This window comes from Lytechinus variegatus, chromosome 12 (assembly GCF_018143015.1).
Source record: "Lytechinus variegatus isolate NC3 chromosome 12, Lvar_3.0, whole genome shotgun sequence".
In the NCBI taxonomy this organism is placed as follows: Eukaryota; Metazoa; Echinodermata; class Echinoidea; order Temnopleuroida; family Toxopneustidae; genus Lytechinus; species Lytechinus variegatus.
This window is the reverse complement of record NC_054751.1, coordinates 2,849,835-2,874,186: the sequence shown is the minus strand read 5'-3', so window position 1 is coordinate 2,874,186 and position 24,352 is coordinate 2,849,835. Positions and strand designations below refer to the sequence as shown.

Below are 24,352 nucleotides of genomic sequence, written 5' to 3'. Positions count from 1 at the left end.
TACTTTTTTTAACCTTTTCCTCTTTTCGATATCTAAAGGAAAAGAAAATGATTGTCAGGTAGATTTGTTACATTACAAATCAACTATCGAACAAGAAAAAAAGGTTATTGAAGAATGACGGACGATGACGAGGACGAAAGATGACGGCGATGTTTTGAAGAGAATAATCGAATTACCCATTAACATCATGCTTTGGATGAGTGGTCTAATGCGCCTAACAAGAGACAAAGTCACGGGTTCGTTCCCATGTCATGGCAGTTTTTCCCTTGAGGTAGGCAATGCTTCTCCATTTTAATATTGCTGTATAGGTAAACATAAAAATGCCATTACTACAGAGATGTGCCATATGATTTTTTATTAATCCATAATGAAGAGCAATGAACGTAGCTTTCATTGTGTTTACACGTCACGAAGTTTGCCCAATTTGGAAAGATTCTTGAAAAAAAAAGCAAATAAGGAGTCTCCCGCTCATTGAAGTGTGAACATAATTTATAACAAAAAACTTTAGTGATGGAAAATACATCACTTTGTCAAAATAACTAAATCTATTGATGGTTAAATGCGTTTCTGATTCTAAAGGTATGTACAAATTTTCATGGTATTTATGCAATTAGATCATTAATTTGAAATCTCGAGAATTTGTAATGATTCCTTAGTATCCTGAGTATGATAATTATACAAAAAAAGTTTGTTGCGGTTACACCAAAACACACACATACACACACAAACGCTGAAAATGATAACCCAAATGCATCCTCGCAAAATTACAAATCCTTTGCCCCTCAATTGTATTTTGTAAACTATGTTTTTTCGTTATAGAAGAGAAAAACCCAAAATATAAGAAATTGTGCACATAGAGGTGTCCCAAATCGCAATGCGAAACGATGTCCATGGTTATTTAGTAATAGTATCAAGGGATCATCAGTAAACAAGATTTCTACTGACACAAAAGTATGGTTGAATACTTTACTGAAAAAAATTAATGGATTTGTTGCATTTTTCCTATATTTATAATTTTTTGTTTTGTTTCGAACCGTTCAATGGCATTCACAATCACACTAAAAATATCGTCCCAAGACACGCTAGAAAGACAAAATCTACTTCTTAGATGACATCGGTCGGTTTGGCGTCTCGTTTGTTGGTTTGGCTGTGGGATTTTGATTCCATTTCTGTGCTTTATATCATCAACGTGTCGTGGAGATTATTTTAAACGGTATTTTTTCTTATTTGTTTATTGAAAATTACACAATTACAAACTAGTTTCCCAGAATGCATACAGCATTTTCCATGTATGTGAATACAGGATAAAAGAGCACTGTCGATTAATTTCTTTGTATAGTCGGCGCATTTGACCACTCGGCCACGGCACCTCCACACACACACATACCTGATAAATGCACCCACCCACCCACTGACTTCTCTGTCCCTCCCTTTTCATCAGGATTGATAACTTTATGGGTGATACGACATTTGCTTCGGTGTCAGGATCTCAGATGGTATAGGGTTAGAGTTAGGATTGAAATAGATTTGTTTGTTTAATTTACCTGAGAGAGAGGGAGTGGGAGAGAGGGGTGGAGGGAGGGAATGGTGGAGAGAAAGAGAACGTTCAAGAGACTACGGTTTATCTAAATTTGGGAGGTTAGGTTTTAATGTAGGCCTAACTGCCTAACGTGCAGATTTTCCATTGAAGGAATTGTCGCCGGAGAAAATGTCATGGAATCACTTTTACGACCTTCACCTTCAATTGAATTGTATGATATCTCAAAGTATTCTCTTAACTCAACTGATTTGCCCTTTTTCACGAAAACGAGGAATGGATGGGCGTGTTTCACGAGAACCTTCTCAAAGCATGTTAAGTGAAGCCTCATTACAAACAAAGTAACAGCTTATCCCTGGATTGACCTGAAAGATAAAGAGAGAGGGGGAGAGAGGTCGATTAATGAGTTGAGTAGAAGGGTTTTACGTTCCTTCGTCATCGTTTAGCGACAAGAATGAGGTAACTTCTTTTTTGTCCGTGTCGGATAATTCCTTTTGTGTACCACGTGCTGATAAGTCCTTCTGGATGACGATATCAATTCTGAGAATGGTTGGTAAGGGTATAAAAGGACCGTGTTTGAATAGTAACTGACCAATTATTGACCATATGATTCCAAGTGGAAGCCACCACGTGTGCCCCATTCATCAGTTTATTCATTCTTGAGCAACAAGCATCTCGACTTCTACCAGTGCTAAGTCTAAAGAGTTACGACTTTTATTTGGGGTTTTCGTCGAAGTTTGTGATTATCTTGCAGAATCTTACCCAAGTTTTACCGAATTTCATTCATTGTCATACAGTCTACAGCAATTGGTAAGTTGTGCAAAATCATTATTTTATTTATAAATAATTCTTCGTCTGTCATTTCCCCCTTTTCATATCATTCGTTGAAAATATATGTTTTAATCTTTCTTAAGACACATGTATTTTGATAAAAAAGATATAACGTGTATTTTATATTTCACATTTGTTGAAATTAATTTCTCATTATATAAACGTATGTAATCTCAAAGAAAAATAATGAAGAAAACTGTAAGATAATACTTATGTTAATACTTATCAATATCTCTAAAGTATTAAAACACTCTGAATTTAATAGCAAAATGCAATGAAACAAATATTGACTTTACTCGCGTCTAAACCTAACCTGGCAATTAACATTCATTTCAACCCTAGGAATCATGTTCATATTAAAGGATACTATTATAGTGAATTGATTGACCTTGGAGTTATTATCCATCACAGTTATGTCACAGTATCAAAGGATTTGATAATACAACGATTGCTTTAAATTATTTAATTGTTTTATTATTATAATAACATAAATAATGTGCTTTTCCATAATATAACCGCCGGTCGGTCTATATGTCTTTTTAGAATCAATATCTGGAAAAAGCAGTCGTATTCCAATTCACATTAACATCTTAAAACCTTATGTTAACACCAAAACCAATATCGGTTCTAGTTTAATCTAATACCATTCGATATATCAAAATTCACCAAATAACACATTATATAGCTTTGATTTTTACGTGGTCGGGGTTTATCGCCTTTTTATTAATTCAAGTTTAGTTTCAATTGAGTATAATATTCATTTAAAGTGACGGGTTTTACGTGGCTTACTAACTTTTTTCTGAATTTCATAAATCTTAATTGTATTTTGGAATTTCCTCATTTTTTATCATTTGTTTCTCTTCACAATTTGAATCAATGCTTTTTTAACCCATGCTGCACATTGCTATGGTTGGGTACTAATTTTATATTTATTTGATTCACTATTCATTCTAATCCGTTTTAACAAATGGATATTGAATTTTCATCATAAGTCGATTAAAAATTGTTCAATAGAGCAATTAAATGCGTGACTTAAATTTGCTTTATTTCTTTTATTCCTTCTAACCATTTATTCCATTCTGGAAACAGACTATAATTTTTGCAAAAAAAATATTTTTGATATCATTCTTAAGGGAGAAAAAAAATCAACATTCAAAGAAGGATTATGACGAAATTGTTGGTCTTAATGAAAACAAAGAAATAAGAATCAATTAAAAAGATCTCACCGGAAAAAGCAAATATTATAAGGCTGATATGCTGGAATACTATTATAAGATAGATTAGTGATTAGTTTTACAATAGAAAAAATATTGAAATTCATACATTAATGGTGCACTTAAAATGATGATTAGTTTGACATGAGAAATCGGAAAGATAGTGAGACAGAGAGAGAGGGGAGGGACAGACAGACATGCAGAGCTAATGAGTTTCGTGTAATTAATATGCAATTTACTTCTCCATGTGCTAATGATAAACTATTACAAAGATAGCGTTTAGGGTAACACTTTCAAATATAAAAAAATAATAAAAAATTTGCTGAAATGATGAGTTTACTATTTTATGTCAAGCAAGGAGAGTTTGATAAGCTAGTGTTTTTATCTTTAGAATAACACGTCTATAAAATTGAATATCTAAATGAGATATGAAGTGTGGTATGATATACAGAGTTATCTGTTTGTGATGAATTGCGATTGATTTATACAGCCCATCAGGCTATACAATCAAGCGTTAAATATGATAGTCATACATATCATAGTATCATCCCAACCGCTATTTAAGACAATTTAGGAAAACAAATGTCAAGTTATCTCGGTGCAGATTTATTTCATCTGGGTCGATGGTAAAATTGTATCAATCAGTATTAAATTTGTTATTCAATTTTTTTTTAGGATCGTAGGTAATTGCCCAACGATCCAGCGCTTATATGCTTACATTAAAAATTTATTTTAAACAGTTATATGAAAGATCTGGGTTATTCAATTAACTTTTTCTCTTTTTTTTTGATAAATCGAAAGTAATGTTTGTTCTCAGAAAAGAAGCAATTATACAACCAGATTTATTATCCCGATGAGAAATTTGTCATGCCTAAAGAAATTGTTGTACTTGATTCCGTGCAGTATGATAATACTAACGTAAGTCAAGTGACTATATCTAACGAATTGCAGCGTTTACATTACATTACGTACTAGAAGAATCATTCTTTACTGAAATATAATTATGATTTAATAAACGCACGAAAACCCCAATCTTTTACGGTTTCTTTATTCAGTGATCTGAATTACAATTGTCAGGTCTTACAGGATTTCAATTTAGATCAATATAAATCGATATTAGAAATAAGATACACTCTCAAAGTTTGGGCAAAAAGGCAAAATTTTTAACCATCTCTGTCCACACAACTATTAGTTAAAATCTTTCCAAACTGGGTAATAAAAATTAATTGGGTAATAGATTTGCTCGATTGGATGATAATTAACAAGAATATATGTATATTACCAACATTCATTACCCAAAACAGGGGACAGTATCTTGCCCAACATTTTAAGTGTGTAAAAAACACTATATTTTCAAAACGACGAAGAGTAAATAATCGAGACATAAAACACAACATGAAAGTAAGATGTTCATACATAGAATAAGACAAGTGGATAGTTGAGAGAGAGAGAGAGGGGGGGGGGGGGAGTGGGAGGGGAAATGGAAAGGGGAGGGATGCTGTTGAGGGATGAGCAACCAACATTTTACTATACATTTCCAACATTTCAGATTGGAAGATCATCATCATGTATATTATGGTAAACGAGAATGATCGATATGGTTTTCTTTTTTCTCACATGTTTTTCCTAGTTGCCGACGCCATGTCCTTGAGGTCCTTGGTCGGGGTCCCTGTCGGCTACCTCACCGTCGTCGGTGTCGTATGCTGCATGGGTATTCTACAGACACGCGCAGCCTCTATCGTCGAGAAATTACATAACAGCAGAACGAGAACGAAACGGCAGTCTCTCTCAAACGACAGATGCAAACTGGACAAGGGCATACACAGACAATTAACAGAGATTGAAACAGATATTCAGATGATCTTCATTCGCTACGTAAGTGGGGTTTCTTCAATCTTGTGGACAACCCTCCAAGTGAAGTTTATTTTCTGAATGACATTGTCTTACATAATCATCCCGCCTACACAAATCTCAAGACTCTACACTAATAAAAGCATAATTCAAGTTGACGTATGCGTAAACTGATTTCTGTGCAGCTTTATGACTGTATGGCACTTGATCTTTTATGGTGCTTAGAGGATAATGGAATGATACATGATTATGAAAAACAATTAAAAAAAAACATTTTAAGAATTAAATAGAGCAATATGTGCTTGTATGCTACTTAAGTAGACAAGGGTTAATGGCCTTATTTGTAATTAGCTATTACAAAAACTAATTTCACATACTGACGCATTTGGTGACGTCAGAATTTTTGAAGAATTGCATAGGTATATTAGTAGTTCTATGGTTTCACGAATTCTGTTTGTTCATACATAACTTCTTATATAACAATTAAATGTTAGATACAAATTATGTACTTAAAGATTATATGGAAATGACAGATACATACAAAAATCCTTTATATCTTTCTTGCAAACTATTGTTTACAATTCCTTTGTTTTATATATTTTCAACCAAAAAGTTATATGTATATATAGATATATATATATATATATATATATATTCTTTTTTTTTTTAATATATACACACACATAATGGCATCTGGCGCCCTCTCTGGGCAATGATTGCATTTTTAGTGCAAAAAACCCATTCCTTTCAGCACAAATTTAGTAATGCGATATTAAAAAGCTGCAGGCGAAGATTATCCTACGATTTCCAGCCCATTTCATGATTATACAAAGACGACAAATATACGCAGAGGTTTTATTTTAATATAAAATCGGTAAACATGTTTGTTTGTTTAGTTCATATTCTTCACCCAAATCGTTTTAAGGCTCACACATTTATTTCATTTAGTAGTGAATGGAAATAGTAGCATGCACTTTTTTTTGGGGGGGGGGAATTACCGAAATCAAGGAGAGGCTTTAACCTTCCCCTTTCTGGTGTTATATTACTGCAAGAGCTAATATTATTTGTGTGCTCCCTTTTTTCAGGTATTTGACTCTCCGGGGGCAGAATTATTGGAAAGCTCTTCGTGTTTTCCTCCATTACATGTAAGTATTGTTAATCTTGTTCCCAGACATAATAATAGAAATTAAGGATTATTGTTGAAACCAAAATGCATTTTAATAACCATGCGTCAAGGTGCAGATCTGTACTTAAATTGAGCGTCATTTATTTGTTGATGCATGGTTTTGTACCCATGGTAACCAAGCTTGCGAGAAATTGTCAAGGGAGGAGGGTCTCAAGAAAACTCCTTTTCTTTTCCACATGATGTAAATTATTGCCATTTTACAGTTCTATGAACTGATAAATCTATGGAGCTCCTAACTCAGTTACACAAAGTTTTGCAAACTTAAATGTATTCCCTGGTCATACCGACTTCAGACCAAACAGATATATTACGTTATTTCTGAATTCATACCATTGGTCGGTTTACAGTCAATTTTGTTAATGTGACCATAGTCCATTAAGTAAGAGTGGTGGTAGCCAGTAACCTTGCCTGACCCATAATAGCAGTGGCGTAATGAGCCGAAAAGTTTGAGGGGCCAGGCAAGATATGCCGGGTAAAATACCTGCGAGAAAGTGAAGAGAACGAGCAAAAACTTTGAATTTTCTAATACAAAACTTTAATGTTTTGATAGATTTTGACATTTCCGAAATCAATATCGTATTCCATCCCTTTCCTTTCTTTCCCTTATCCCTTTTTCGTGGTCGTAAACCTTTCGGAGTAGGCACATTGATCAGATGAATAACTTGCCGTCAGTAAAAAATAAAGTATATTAATGATTGAGAATTAATTCACTGTAAAAACTGCGGTTTTAAGATAACACCACTCAGTGTTTCTGTTTCTGTTTCTGTTTGTGGTAACTCCCGTAGGAACTCGGCAGGACAGCATTTTGCTGGTAAACGCCAAGCTGGCATAAAACCAATTACCTACGAAACGTTTTACGTCTAGGTTAATCAGTCATAATGGCTGACGTTATAGACGACAGATATCACTCTCGGGCCTTTTTATCAAAGTGGAGACAATGGCAGAGTTGGGATTCGAACTCACAACCTTGCGATTATGAGTCCAATGCTCTAACCACTGGACCACACGACCCGTGTTGTGTAAGGGGCCGGACCAAGTCCGTGTTACAAATACTTCATAAAATTTGAGTTTTAGAACTGACATTGCGTAAAAATAGTAATAGTACCATGTTTTTTTTTTAAATGTTTTGCCTTATTCTTTACTCTCTACCTGTATAGTCCTCGGGACACAACGGACAGTGGATTGCTGCTCGAGTAGAACAGATTCGCCAATTTATGCCGTGGTACAGAGAGATAGAGAGGCAAGCAAACCAACCTCAAACAGTTCTTCACTCCGGCTTTTATCCAGCTTTCTTAGGTCTTGTTAATTTGATTAATTCTACTGTGGATCGACTAGAGCAAAGAGTACGTTATGTATATCTTTTATCCTTCATATTTCAATACTTTTTACCCACCGATTTTACATCTTATTCATACTTTCATTTATATTTACATTCTATGTCTTTCTCTTTTTGTACTGTTTTTATCGTCCCCTTCCATGTTCTATCCCTCTTTCTCCTCCTTATGATTCTTCTTCTTCTTCTTATTATTATTATTATTGTATTTTATTATCTATTTATCTTCTTTTGCGTCTCATTCTTTTGCTTTATTGAATATTATCTCACTTTATCTTCTGCATCTTCTGCCTTCTCTTACGTATTATCTTTGCCCTTTTTAAAATGTTAGTCCTAGTTTATTTTCTTGTAATTTATTTTTCTAAATATGCGCCTTGCATATATTTCCTACGGTGATTCCGAAGAGTTATGTGGCTTCTTTTATTACACAATCAACCCTCCCATATGTCAATATCATCTTCAGAATAACCAATTTTCCTGTTAAGTAGACGGTTTAAGTATTTTCTTGCTCATACTTGATGATTGTCTCCCAACCTACCTAAACAATATTTTAGTTAAAATGATCAAATTTTGGCTAAAATTTTCATCATTAACAGGTAGAGACTTTGAAGAATCGTTCGGTGTGCGCATGTCCAGAGAGTGTACTGGACGCCACAGAAGTTTTAACAACAAGTTGTCATGTAAGTATTTTGCTGTGAAAAAAACTCCTACCTTAAGGAATTTGATGAATAATTCAGTTTCTATCATTTGAGATTCGGCATTTACCCTTGCAATTACTCGTATATCCCACGTGAGGTAAATATATATATATAATGAATCGTAAAGTAGATAGATTTGCATTTTATATCACGTGGCTATAGCTAATATTAATCAAAATTGCCAGCTCATTAAAGGATTTCAACATACATATGAATTCCTGTGACATTCACTTCTTTCAAATGTAATATGAAATGATCTTTTGTATGGAGACTAGGATGACTTCCATTCGCCATCGAATATTCGTCTCTGGGTCGTGTGGGTAACACCTTTATTGTATTAGATGTTCAGCGAGAAACGTTACACATTGCAGTCACTGATAATCTACTCAAACGAAACATCCCAAAAGACTATTCCTTTTTTGTAATTATTATTTTGTAGGTGATACCCCCTCCTGATGTGATAGCCCCCGAATCTTTGCGAGCTCAAATTTCTAGCGTCATTAGGCTACTCCTTCAAATCATCAGCGACCTCCATTTAAGAAGGGTGCGAGAAACTATATGCAGGAATGTACCATTGTGATGACGTCATCATTCATACTAGCCAATCACCGACGTCTGCTCCGTTTTGGAACGCCAGGGCTCCGTAACATAAATGTGGACAACAAAATGCAAATATGAAAGAAACCATCTGATTGGATCGTGCATGGTGAAAGCACGCATGCGACGATGGTTTATTTGTATTTAGGTATTGATTACAAACTTTTATGGTACGGAGCCAAGATGTTAAAATCTTTAGCCAAAAATCTGAAACAAATCTATCGTACTTAATCTCTTTATTTTCTACAATGTAAGCCTATATGTGTATATCGTTTTCCCTTCACAATATTTATATAAACGTACGCCGTTAAGACGAATTTGTCTATAATCTATTTATTGAAAATCATTTGCTAATATAAAAGTTAATGTATTCATACATACTATCAACGTCTTCGATTGAATATGACTGTGGAATTGAATCATTAATATGGGATAAATGATAATAGATATGTATATTATCATTTATATCAAAGTTGATGGGTTAAAAAAGATATGCTATTTGTTGCCGAATATACCTTTGTAGTTTGATCTTAAGGTTCGTAGCTCTCCTTCTGTTACAAAATGAAAGAAATTTATATATTTTTTATGAAATTATAAATATGTGGATCACTGTGTATTATTGAATTCTGATTTTATTAGATACAAGAGTGACAAGCTTGTAAAATTTATAGAATGTTCTTATAATATGCAAGTTGATTTTTTTTCTTTTGAAATGTTTGGACATATTGTGACTTCAACACGCAGTTGGTAGGCGAGGGTTTGAAAAAACTAACGATATTAATAATGATTCCACAAAAATACGTTATGTAGCGTATACATATGTATATATATATATATATATATATATATATATATGTAAACATTTTATGATCATAACATAATATTACAAACAGAGCTGAAAATTAAGATAACAAATTGTCTTGTGCAGTTCTGTAGGCCATCCGATAAAACCTATATTGATGATGATGATTATCATTATGAGGAAAACAGTGATAATAACAACAACAATAACGATGAATATGATCATTGTTACCAATTACTATAATATTTGCCTGTTTTTCATCATCATCGTCGTCGTGTTCAACATCACCATGAGTAACAGTAGTATCAGGAGTAGTAGTAGTAATATTAGTTGTAGTAGAAGTGTAAGCAGCAGCAGTAGTAGTTGTTGCTGTAATAGTACTATTAAAAGTAGTATCACTAGCCGTATTTATAGACACAGTAGTTGGATAAATGATAAGATTATTTGTTCATAATGTATTATCATTATTATTATCGTTATTATTAATATTACTGTCATTGTTACTACTATTTTCTATTATTATTATTATTGCATTATTCATTAATATTATTATTATTTTATTATTATCATCATCATCGTTGTTATAACTATTATTCAAAACAATATAACTCATATTGCTAATTAATATCATTGTTACATTTTTTGTATTATTGATATACTTCTGGTGCTACACAATCATTACTTTGCCTTGAAAACCTATAAGGCTAGTATAAGGAAGGAATCAATTTAATGGTATCATAATACCATGGACAAAGTTCCGTAATAATACTATAACATTGGCAGATTTTCTTATTGGTATTATTGTGTTGTTCGTAGGGATGCGTGCAATTTGAAAGGTACCTTTCCAAAGTGTTATTTTTTCAAAGTATTTATTGGAGGCTCGTAATTTATAACATTGACATAATATATTGATAATAAAGTCTCTTATATTTTGTGCCTATAAAAAAAACGTTTCTCGTGTTAGCGTATTTTGATGGAGACTTGATGATCATTGATTGGGTGAGGGGAAGAAGAACAAGAACGAAATGAATATGAAAGTGGAGAAAAGAAGAGGAGATGAAAGAGAAAAGGCAGAGGGTTGGAGAAGAGAGAGAGGGGGGGGGGGGAAGGGGTAGATTTTAAAAACAAGCAGGACGATGCTTCGGTTTGAAACCTGTTCAATAAATTGAACAAAACATTGGAAAAGCCCCATAAAAGTATATGCATATACTGGCATCAAGATAAGAACACGCAAGTAGACGTGCGGGGTTGAGAGTGTGTGGGGGCAATCCTGGCGTGTTTATAAACTATAATGGGAGTGGGTGTGGGTGAGGCTATGAGAGAATGCAGGCCTATGTAATGTACAAGCGAGAGTTGGTATTATGCGAGTGTGGGGGTTGTGTGTGAGAGGGTGTGTGTGTTTTATTTTGAGGGACAGTGCTGTCGAATGGATGAGACTGTGCGTGAGAGTGGGTGAGACAATGTGTGGGTTTAGCAATGATTTAGCATGCGTGGGGGAGGGTGGGTTGATGAGGGCGGTGGTGGTTTATGTAATTAACGTGTATGGGTTTGGAGGATTGGTGTGGGTATCTCTGTGAAAGGTGGTAGCTTATGAATGTTTGGTAAGGGTGAAGGTGTGTGCGTATGCGTGTGTGTGTGTGAGTGTATTCCAAGAAGGCAATGCTGGCAACAACTAAAAAAAGAGAATGAGCATGAGGGGGGAGGCAGGCTGTCTAGATGAAGCGATGGGTGAGGAAGTGCGTTCGGGTGGTTTTGGTTTGGATGCTGTATCTGTAGAACGGTAGGAGGAATGGCAGTGTGCGTGTGTGAGGGTGTGATTGTGTATGGTATAAGTATGGTTTGAAGTGGGACCGATTGTGTATGTATGTGAGGAGGACAACGCATGGGGAGGATTGGTAGGGTGTTTGGATGTGTATGTGGGAGGAGTGTGTGTGTGCGTGTGTGGGAATATATTCGGAGTGTGTGTTTGGGGTCGAATACTGTTGGCGTATATATAGGTTCGGAATATAGCATGCAGGAAGCACGAAGTGTATATGGCGTGTATACGGGGATGAGTGTTAGAATGGTGATGTTTTGTATTTGGTAGTGGGGGGGGGGGGGTAGAAAGAGGAAAGAGAGAGGCTAAAAGACAGAGACGTGATTCTCCTTCTGTAGACACCTTTAAGATCAGACTCAAAACATATCTATTCAATGGACTGTAGTTCGATTCACTAATTCCATGTCACCCCATCTGTTTTTTTTTGTTTATTATAATGTCTTGCAATGTAAATTAACGTAATGTAATTTAATGTAATATTATGCAACGTAATGTGATATAATTCATTATGCTCTTAATAATCCTTATACTTGTATTGCTTTAAGATATAAATGTTAAGCGCTTAGAAACTATTGTAATAAGCGCTATATAAATGTACATTATTATTATTTTTTATTTTATTAGGAAAAATAATATGTAAGCATGAATGGAGAGAGCTTGATAAAATAAGTTGAAACGGAAATGGCAAGGATGAATTCAAGTAACGATATTATAAATTACAGTGCAAGTAATAACAAACAGGAAAAGGATAGGGGCTTCTGCGGGGACAGAAAAGGGCGTTTGGTTAAGGAGAGTGAAGCTGAGAAAGAGAGGGAGGTAGAGGGGTAGAGAGGAGGAAGAGTGGGAGTGTGTGAGAGAGGGAGAGACACGGAAGAAAGTAGGAGAGCGAGAGAAAGAGAGATAGAGAGGTTGAGAGATAGAGACAAGGAGGGACACCCCCTATAGTCTCTCGAGCGCAATGCATGAATATTGATGAGATAACGATGAAACATGAGGAAGAATAACAGATAGCGCCATGATTGGGATTGGCAATTTATTTGAAACAATATTCATTATATAGATGGGAAGCAACAAATCAAAAATCTAAAATAAGAATTTTCAAAAGTGGATTATTTACACATTCTAAGTTGTTTCCAGACGGGCTATTAGCCATTACTGTGTTTTATATCCATTCAGTCAAAATACACATGGGGATATGCTTTTGATCGTGTATAAAAACGTCGTGTGTAGCGGTTCTGACCCTTGCCCTTGTAATCAGAGGGTCGTGTGATCGAACCCCACTGTGGGACGAGTGTCCTGTACCAAGGCGTCAATCATGAGCTTTCGCTTAGCGACGTACGGATGATTCAAGAACACAGTTTATATATTGAAAATGCCCGTCAACTGATAAAAAAACCAGCCGGGGGTCTTTGTCGACAATTGGTGAACCGGAAGAGCGGTTTTGTCCTAGGGTTTCCGACCCAACCAAAAATGTCGTTTCCCTGTGTCAAGGACTAAACTTCTGTTTCGATTTACCAATATTCGACAGATTTCTTGTTCTGTTCTGCGTCAAGACGGGCTGTTTTGATATCTGCCCTTGAATCATACATACTGCACTCAACACAAACTCCCCATCATCTGTTTATAAAACTTAGAGACGGAATTAATCTACTTCAAGGACGTAAATGATCACTTTCTGTACCTCTGTGACAGTTCATTTAAATGTTAACCTTAGCTTGTGTTGGCTAGATTGAACTATCACGTGTTTTACATACAAATTCGTTTAACCAGAAGTATAGTTTGTTGGTTAGTGACCACCAGATGGGGTATGGGACCGAACATAATATACAGGGGAAAAAATCATTCCCATTTGTATATTTTTTTATTCAAAATTACCCTTTTAAACATGTTAAATCGTAGTGTAGCTTTTGTGATAAATTTTGACATAATATTAAAAGAATTATATCATATCTCCCTGTTTCCTTTTATTTTAATTCTATTATTCCTTCTTTTCCATTTTTCTCTTGATCTTGGAACATTTTTCAGGACGATCCTATCTGTATAAAAGCTAGTCCATGATGGTGTGTTCATAACATGATGTGTTTATATTTAACCATCCTAAAAGAATTCATGCCAACATGTGCAATTAATATCTCTAAAGAGAATAAACATCTAATCAAACAATATCACCACAGTTTACACTTTTGAGTATGGATTGCTTTTATTACTACGTTATGCTTACAATTTCACAAACAGTTTTGCACATCGATATCAATACATAAAATCTTAGATTTTGAAGTTTTCATAATGACATATTTAATATTACATTAATCCATGCAAGTTTTTGTTTTATATTATTTTCTACAGATTCTGAAACGATAAGGATGATCCGATTATATTATTTTAAGCGTTATGTTTGTTTCCTTGATTATAATCAAATTTGCAAGTCAATATTCCATAAATCCAGTTACACTTAAATTATGGTTTATGTCTGTGCTAAAATACGCGAAGCTGAGAATATATTTCAAAAAAAGTATTTTCACTCAATATAATTCATTTTTTTTTTATTCACGCTAAAGAAATACTTGATTAAATATTTTCCGAATTTTATTACGATTGCCAAATATTAAATCTTCATTGCAAGAAATTTATACGATTATCTAGTAAGCATTGTTAGGTTAGCAGGGATTCCGAATACGGATTACTTTGTACTATTTCAAGGTTAATGAAATGAATACACTTTTATATCAAATTTATGATACGGAGAAAACTAACAATCATTAGACACGTAACGATTCATATCTCATGACATTATATTTTGAATACATAAGCCATAATTTAGGTTAAAGGGCAAAATGACTATTTTTATGGTGAGAAAAGGGTGTCACTCTGACAAAATCATGACAACTCACTAAAAACAATGAACAAGTAAATGTGAGTATCTTGTGAATAAATAATTATGATACTTGGAATCCAAGACATGTAAGAGTCAATATCCGCCATTTTATAGCTTGATTACGTTTTACGACAAAGAAAGAAAAAAAATGGTTTATTTATACTTTTTTAGGCTATGAACTATTAACAACTTCTGTTTCCGGATAGTGTTATATTGCCGAAAGTGCGATGTGACGTCAGAGTGGATATTTATGGCAATATCGTTACAACTTAACACAAATTCATATCAATTACAAGGGCAGGATTATACTATTGGTCCCAAGGGCAACCGTATTATACTAATACAGCTTATTTCCTTGCCTTACTATAAATCACAATCTAATAAGCGAATATAAATGCACAAGATGTAATAATCATTATTAAACTATCTCGACCATTAATATAATAGTTAAAATTGAATAGAACTGCATATTAGACTCACCCATGATTCTAAATGACCAAAGAAATTATAACATTGTACGGTTTGTGCATACAAGTACATAATTCATCGTGATTAGACACTTATGATAAATAAACTAATGGTTAAGCGCTATATAAACAATTATAATTAATATATTTATAATCATTGTTGCTATTTCTTATACGGTGAGAAACAGCAGAATTTTCTAAAATAATTTTTACTCAAATTTGTATTTTTTTTTTGGTTAACTTTACATGAGTGAATGGAGTTCAACCTTTATTACATACTGGCTTATATTTTTCGTATAATCTACCTATATATTTTGTTCCAAGTATTATCATTTCTTTAATTGAAACATTAAACATGAAACACTAAGAATTTGTAATATAGCCTTTGGATACAAGAAATATTTCAATATATAAAGACCATTATTGTTGTCATTACTCTAAAAAGAAGAACAAATCTCATCTCATGAGTGTAATATTATCATTCTATCGCAAACTACCAGTGGATGATTATATAATGATCAAATATTCCTACAATTGTGAAAGATAATATAACGATCTTAAAATGTGCAGTAATAAATATTTTCCAATATATAATGCTTATAAAGCATACTTTTTAATGTAAGTACCAAAATTACCATTGCTTACATTCTGCAAATCTGAAACATGTTCAGAAATGAACATACGCCATTTTTTCGAATACTATTTTTTTCAAACAAAGTGGATTAAAGAGTATAAAATGCATCTTTCAAAATATTGTAAGATCAAGGGCGGTACGTCAGAGGGGAGGGGGAAGGGGTGATAATCCCTTGTGATTTTCTAGGGTCTTTTGATAAAAAATAAGAAAACAATAATATTAGATTAGAGGAAGAACATAATGCAAAATCATGACAATCAAGGTTAAAAAATTGTTTTGTGCGATCGATTAGGTCTGAAAATAAAAGTCACACACCTCACTTTTAAAATAATTCTATTTGAAATTTCGTTTGATTAGGGACATCCAAATGACTATGCAGTAAATAAAACGGATCTCCTGCGTTTTTAGTGCCACCGGCCATCAGCACCCACAACGTTAAAAAATGTTAAGTATTATCATAAGACCAGCCTTAGAATCATATCAGGTGATCAGCGATGATATAGTACTTTAGTGATAGAGAAACATTTTTTTTATCAAGACCACATCACCATTTTGTTTTTGCGTTGCACCAGGCTACCTTATTTCTTTCGATTTTTCTCTGTTTGTAATCCTTGTTTTCAAGTTGTAATTTGTCTTAGCTTTTTTGTGGTCGCTCTCAACTTTGTAATCGAAATTTTCGACTTCAGTTAGATGTACAATAGTAAATTTGCTCATTAAAATGAATTAAAAAATGATGATTGATTTTTCGATCAAGGAGTGAGGTGCTAAGGTGGGGTCGTCACGAATGCAATCTTCAAGTCATCTTACCGCTCATTAAAATGATCTGATTCTGTGTCCTGTTAAGTTGTATTTTCATGGTTAATAAAGGCATTACGGTAACATATGCTTTGGATTTGGAATGGTTTTTATTAATAATAGTATTGTTTCTTCATTGCAGAATGTATGTTCAATATTCACCAAGATACATGTATCAACTATCAACAAGAAAATATAAACTAATTTCGAGTGTGCTCGGAAATACAGAAATGGATAGTCTGCGATAAACAACCAAACACATCAATGTACATTCGTAAAGGATTCAGAGGGCGGTAAACTCAATTCAGACATGTCCAAAGTTTGAAAATGCTAGCGCCCTCTGTCCATGTCTAGCTATACGTCTATAAACTAGCTGTAAAATAATTTTAAAGTGTAAAAAAACTTGTTTCCAAACGGAAAAGCTTTAATATATAGTACTTAGGAGACGAAGAGAAGGGGAAAAGTCCGTGAACTTCTACCGCTGAAGCCCCGCCCAAATATATAAGATGGTATATAGGGATTCTGCAATATATCCTTACATAATTTAATGCGGACTATATTTAATTATTCCTATCTATATTGGTATCTTTTTTATTTAGAGAAAAAAAATCAAGAAAACAATTTTTTTTAATTAGATAAGACCAACTATTTTATGTGACAATAAATTAAAAAAAAACAGACAGTTTATATGGTTGCATAGGCCTATCGCAGACAAACCATTCCCGTTATTCACGACACAAGCAAAAGTCATCAATATGATGTTACAGAAAAACATGGTATAACCACTACGTAATGGATTTTTTAAGGGATAGATGAAGAAATAAATATCGAGAACTTAATTATGCGGCACGACACATATACTATACGAGCAATCTTGTCGACCGGTGTCTGGTATGTGTTTCGCATACAGCTGCTTGGCGTTCTCATGGATAGAATCCACCTTCTCTCCCCAGACAACCCAAAATTTGGCGGGAAGAAACGCCGTGTCTGGGCCATCTTTCCAAGACTGGTCCACGGTGTCGTCTGATTCCTGGGAGGAAAATTATGTGGAACGAGAGAGGGGGGGGGGCGAATAACATTTTATTTGAGCATGATAGGCAAATGAATAGTAAAATAGAAAGATATACAGATAACATAATGAGCCAAATATCTTGAAGGGGCTAGATATGGTGTATAGGACAATAATCCGAAAATGTTGCGAGTGAGCGTAGCGAGCAGGAAAAAATTGTGAACTTTTTGGAAAAACCCCATCGCGGTTCACGGGTTTATGTCTGTCATGTGAATGTTATAATTTTCTTATTTCTTCCGATTTTGATGGAGGAAAATAATCCGTGCTTTATTTTCTTCGGCTTTTCTCTATTTATTCAACCAAACATTTACTTGGGTCGACCTTTCTTTCATTGCACCTTGAGAACTCCAGAAGATGTGGCGCATTATTATCATAATTTCTTTTTTTATTATTTCAATTATTAATATTATCATGGTTATTATTATTAATATTTATATGATTATTCTTTTATTATCATTATCATTTCAATTATTAATATTATCATGATTATTTTTAATATAATCATTATTATTATCGTTATTATTATCATCATCAATAGCCCTTCAAAACACGGGGAGGAAAATGTTTTTCAAAATTTTAAAAATCTTTCAGCTTGGTGAAAAATGAAATCCCGTGACTTACCAGCGAGATGTCAGACATTGAATAACCGGAAAATAGCGGACAGCTTTCGAGAATGGATTTAACCTAAAAAAAAAAGACAAGACAAAGCTATGAAATAGGATTTATAAACATGGTTACACAATGGGTAAAAATAATTCATCTAGTCTGTAATTTTCTGTAACTTCATTCGTTACAATGGAGATATATCATATTTTTTCAAAATATGAAAGAAACATTACTTCATGTAACAACAAATACAAAAGGAAAATGAGGGCATATCATCATCAGCCCACCAAATGCAAATTCATGAAGACGCACAACTGTTTTCATAAAATATTACTTATATTTAAAATTCAGTAACTTCAATATTCCTATCAGATTGATGGAACTTTTCGCATTTGGCGTTGTGAATTTAACTCTATTTGTTTAGATGTAAATATTTTCAGCCCGGAATACCCCTTTAAGATAAATAAAATAACAAACGATATTCGTACGATGATACCGTTTGTGTTCAATTTTAAAAATAGTGGACATCACTTACCTTACAATATAGTTCGGTTAAATGTGACTCCAAAGGTTCGATTACATCTATCATACTTAGTGTTCCAGTATTTATTCGGCTACGAACGCTTTCGACATCCTTACGAAATTGTTTTGTTGCGTGCAAGGTCTCGACAAGAAGGTACGAAATGACCTAGGGAAATTTACAAGAAGAAATTACACGGCATATTATTGTCACCATTATCATTACATTAATAAAGCCTCTCTGAAAAACAGCCTTTGGCTAATCGAAGGCTATTTTAACGTGATTGAATAATAATAATAATCAATGTTATTACTATCTTTATCATCTTTATTGTTATCATAATTATCATCATCATCACCATCATCACCACCATCGTCGTCGTCCTCGTCACCATCATCATCATCAACGGTAGCAGCATCATTATGATCGTCATTATCATCATCATCATTATCATCGTCGTCGTCATCATTATCATCATCGCCGACATCATCAGCAGCAGCAGAATCATAATTACCCAAATACTCACCCATTTATTGATAATGTAGTTTGTATGGTTCCTCCCTACCAAGAATCTGAAGAGGCTTTCGTTTCCTGGGAGTTTTTGCGCTTCCTACAGATGGAGAGAGAGAGAGAGAGAGAGAAAGAGATGAGAATTTGCAAATTATTCATTATACTTATGAAATATTTCTGAATTATTCTTCAATAGCCTATACATTATAATAAAATGAAATCTATTCGATTTTGTTTTGAAAATAACAACTTTATTTTGCCAGAAATATACGAATAATAAATTTGTGCATTTATAGAACTAAAAGACATGTTTCAATTTAATATGAATTGTGTGTAAAATGTGACTTGTTTGAAAGGGAATCTATCTGTACACAATATTTAAGATGTCTACCAGGAGGTCTAGGTGGGGGAGGACGGAGCAGGAGAAGTAGAAATTATCATAATCAGGATTACCATCTTTATCATGATCTTATCATAATTATGGAGATGGTAATGGTGATGATGAGGAGGAAGAGGGGGAGAAGGATATGACGATGATGATAATAAACTTACATCATAATCATAATAAAAAAAATGATAATGTTATAATGATGACCACCATTCATGTCATTATCATCAATCGTCATCACCATCATCTGTGTATCATCGATTGCATATATTTATGTAATCTGTAAACTTTAAAAACTTCAAAATATGATTATCATTTATACCTCTGTCACATTTTGTTCTACGGCGGCCGTACAGTTAGTTAAAAACAGCCGTTTAAACATTTTTTGTAATAAAAATGAATAAAACGGCTGTTTTCGACTCGCCGTACGGCTGCCGTAGAGCAAATTTGATCGAGGTATAAGGTATGATACAATGAATGACACAACAATATCTTCCCTTTGCATATGCGTTTCATTGTTTTGAACGCAAGATTGTATATAAATATAAACACACACGAAAAAAAAAATCCCTCCTTATACAATTTCTCAATTTTTAACAAAACGAATTAGGGTGAAATATTGTGACAAGATTGATATGATCGATATGTTTCAAATGTTGGGAGCACTCGATCCTTTTTTATTCATATATATACTATAACATTTCATTTAGTGTCATTAATCATTGAGAAATTGGATATGAAATATTCAGTATGTTAAATATCACTATTTTAAAAAAACGTGCCTTTGTGAATTTTTATTGGATATTATTGGATAACTTATAATTTTGGCAGGCCCCACATCATGAATGATTATCCGCATGTATGAATTTGTCAGTCGATTTATATTGCTACATTATATTGTATTTTGCTTTACGTAATCAACACGATTTAAACGGAATGTGTTTATAAGTATTTATACAAAAAAAATACATGCACCCACAAGACAATATAATAAAAAGGATTCTTAAATAATTCTTAAATAATTTCTTTTCATTCATAGGATATTTGAAAAAAAAGGAACAGATGATTCCTCTCTCTCTCTTTCAGAATTACTTACTCCAATCGCGTGAGTTTTCTCACTTTCGACACTTCTTTTAAGTTGCTCTAATCTTAGCTCCAATTCACTTGTCAAAAAACAATCCGCGATGTTCCCTGTCCCATTTTTTGATTGGCAAGTCGGCAACACGTCTTCGTCACTTTCTGATGTAGATCTACTCAAGATATGGCGAGCTCGAGCGATGAATGCGAATTGAACAAGGAATACCGCCATCAACGTTAACTTGTTGTACACATGCATGATGTCGGTAGAATATCATGAATATGGGGAAAGTCTGATAAAACCGTTCCGTCTGTAAATTGCGCCTCGATATTATACTGACGTTGTACCTTTCTGAAAATCAAGCAAAATGGAATATTTGAAAATGTAATTACCCTTTTTAGTTATACACGTATTTGAATTTTTAAAATTACAATTCGTAAAAGCAGAAGAATTCACACATTGGATCCGAAACAGGCGACGGAATCAGATTTCTAAAATTTATTTCATTTCAGAAATAACAACAACAGCAATAACAAAAACCCTGAATAAACATTCATTTTTATCAATCTTTACTTTATGCAAAGATAAGATTGATATATACTATTAAACACAAAGTAACAAGAATATATACTGCAATAAGCTGTAATGTCTCAAGGAACGGAAAGAATTCAATAAAATCGTTTAAGATCTATTGATTTGCATATACAAATTCTTACTGCAATTCCTTTAAAAGATTCAGCAAAGAGTTTTAAAAAAAAGATTTACCCTATAACAGAAACTACATAACGCAGATATATATTTTTCTTAAATTGGAGAATTAATGGAATCCATGTTATTTTGTCGAAATATTATTGGATAAAAATCTAGACTTTGACGAAAATGAGCAGGTTTTTTTTCCTTGTTATAATAATATTTTGCTTTGAGTGAACACTGCAAAAATACTGTTTGAAATTTTAAGCATGTTTAAGCCCATTAGTCTAACAACAAATGTTTAGAGCTTTAAACAAATTCTTTAAAAAAAGTTTAAACAATTACAAAACAGTTTAAACAACTTTTTGTTAGAGTGACAGACTTAAACAAATTGTTTTTTTTTTACTGTGAAGAGGATATGCATTATGATACTGTCGCTGAAAGATTGATTGAGAAAAATAGAAGGGGTACACTCTAAATTGCAGGTATTTAAAATAAATCCAGATGGACTGTATTTATGGACCAACGAATTCTGCACTCAGGATTGTTAAATCTCGAGGAGGTTTGAATTTTAATCCTTCGAGATATGAAAATATATATTTGTAGGATTCAAACTAAATCCAGATTTAGATTGGTCCCTAATTACAATCCATCTGGATTTATTTTACAACCCTGCAATTTAGAATGCAGGTTAACTGAAATATTGTTTTGAATCAACGAAAGACACTGCCAGTGAACTTTTTAAATGCAACTCTCGTAGCTGGAATGTTTACTTGTAAATCAAATTGTCCCAGGAGCCCAGTTTTAAAGAAAACGAAAAATACTTTACCTGTAAATGGACTGAGGTAATATGAATGTAGATCGATAAAAACAAATAAGAGATTAACGCTGAAGATGAGAAACTGATCGCCTTTGTCTCCGAATGCAAGTTGGTAAAAGTGGTGAAATTAATGTCCTAACGCCGGTATTTAAAGAAGTTATACCACTGGGAATTCATAAATGGGGCATTTATCATCCACCCCTAAGTCCGGGTTTTGCTTTTAGAACGGTAATATTTTCAAACTCATACCGGGGGGGAAATCCAAAGAGCATGGTACAAGTGAATGGATGGAATACTAGGATTGGTAAGACCGGAAAATTTCCGGTGATCGATATAATACTGCGACAGATTTAAATACGGAAGCAAATTTGGTATCAAATATTGATAGTGTATTATTGTTATATACATTTATATTTTTAAGTTGAAACATGTGTCTCGCAAGGATGCCTTATTATGCATAACTGTGATATTAGTGGAACAATAGAGATCGATATGGGTGCGCTTTCGGGTAGCAGTGGCAAGGAGGAAGCTGTTTCCAAATTATTGCGAAATCTTACTCCCATTTTCGTTTCCCACTCCGTAACTTTAGAATGCTACTTTCTATTCGAAATAGGAAAATTAAACACCATCGATGTTGATTAAATACAACTGTAGGCATGGTAAATTTGCATATCATGTAATATCAAAAGTATGCCAGTCTAACATGCCTGCCGTGAAATCTCGACTTTCATTAAAAAGATTCGTTGCCCACAAAATTGGCATCGATATGGTGATAGGCCTATTGGTGTAGGCCTATATGAATATGTTAAACATGTCCAAAATATTCAAAGTATAATCACATAGTTTTCATATTAAAGATAGACTAATCCCGATAACCCTGCTAAACCGACAAGCGGGCCATTTCATAAAGAGTTGGCATGGATGACATACCAATCAGTGGTGTAATGAAATGGGCAAAAAAAAATGGAGGGGGCACATCACAATGTATGAGTAGACCATACTCCTTTTCTCTCTCTCTCTATCGTTGAACTTTGGAGGGTCCAGGGGAGCGTTTCATGAAAGGACTTGTCGGACGTTTTATCCGACAAGTCCCATTTTATCCGACAGTTACTATAATAACAGTGCCTCTCAGCCAATCAGGATCAAGAAAAGATGTACGAAAAATGTTGATGAAACGCTCCCCAGAGCTCCCTTCCACCACCCCCCCCCCCCCCCCCCTGTACGCCTTCGATAGGAAATTTTCTCCAGCGGCCTCGTATCTCGGAACTCCCGATTTCAACTGCATCCCTTAACCAAAGAATGACAATCAGTCCAGTTAGAGCGAGTATATATAATATTCAACCATATCAAGTGAAAGATTATTAAAAAATGAAGCCCAAATGGCATTTAATTATGTACGATTGGCATGAGAAATTGACCCATATCAACTGTTCAAAAACCGAGATGGGGAGCTATCTCTGTTTTGAGCAGTCGAACGGTGCATCGAAGATAGAGGTCATTGAACCGCGACTACCTACATCATTCATACCAATAATAATAATAATAATGGTCTTTATTGGTTCATCAAAAAACATTCGTTTTAGCCAAAGGCTGAACTGCAAATGCCAATACAAGGTAAAAAAATGACATATAAATTGACAAAAAACGCAAATATAATAACAAGGTATATATTATATATGGACAAAAATAAACAAATAAAACAAACAGTCAATACACAATAAAGAGTGCCCTCCATTCGACCTTGCAAAGACACCAAGAAACATGAATGAGTGCCAGTATGGAATTAGGTTGATAAAAAATCAATAATCTCTGTTGATAAAAAATACTCACCTTTGCACATTATCTCAAAGTGATTCTTAGTTTGTCCACGGGTCTTTTCCTAAATCTTTTGTGAAAATAATGAAATTCTGTTATAGGTTTTTAAACTTAACACGGGGGACAGTGAGTGACCGAATGATTGAATGGAAAATATACTTAATAATGTTATTCATGTCATATCATATTCTCATCTATTCATAATAGTCTCAGATATAGT

The 24,352-nt window shown here is 33.8% G+C and overlaps 1 protein-coding gene across 1 annotated transcript; it reads left to right on the top strand.

Annotated features, from left to right (window-relative positions):
* The first annotated feature begins 2,135 nt into the window (after positions 1–2,135).
* LOC121424648 lies at positions 2,136–10,552 on the top strand. The gene is made up of 6 exons (XM_041620379.1): positions 2,136–2,347; positions 5,213–5,457; positions 6,519–6,578; positions 7,777–7,962; positions 8,549–8,632; positions 9,090–10,552. Exons 2-6 carry the CDS (start codon positions 5,224–5,226, stop codon positions 9,228–9,230), a joined length of 705 nt encoding a protein of 234 aa, XP_041476313.1. The 5' UTR covers positions 2,136–2,347; positions 5,213–5,223; the 3' UTR covers positions 9,231–10,552.
* Positions 10,553–24,352: the final 13,800 nt, after the last annotated feature.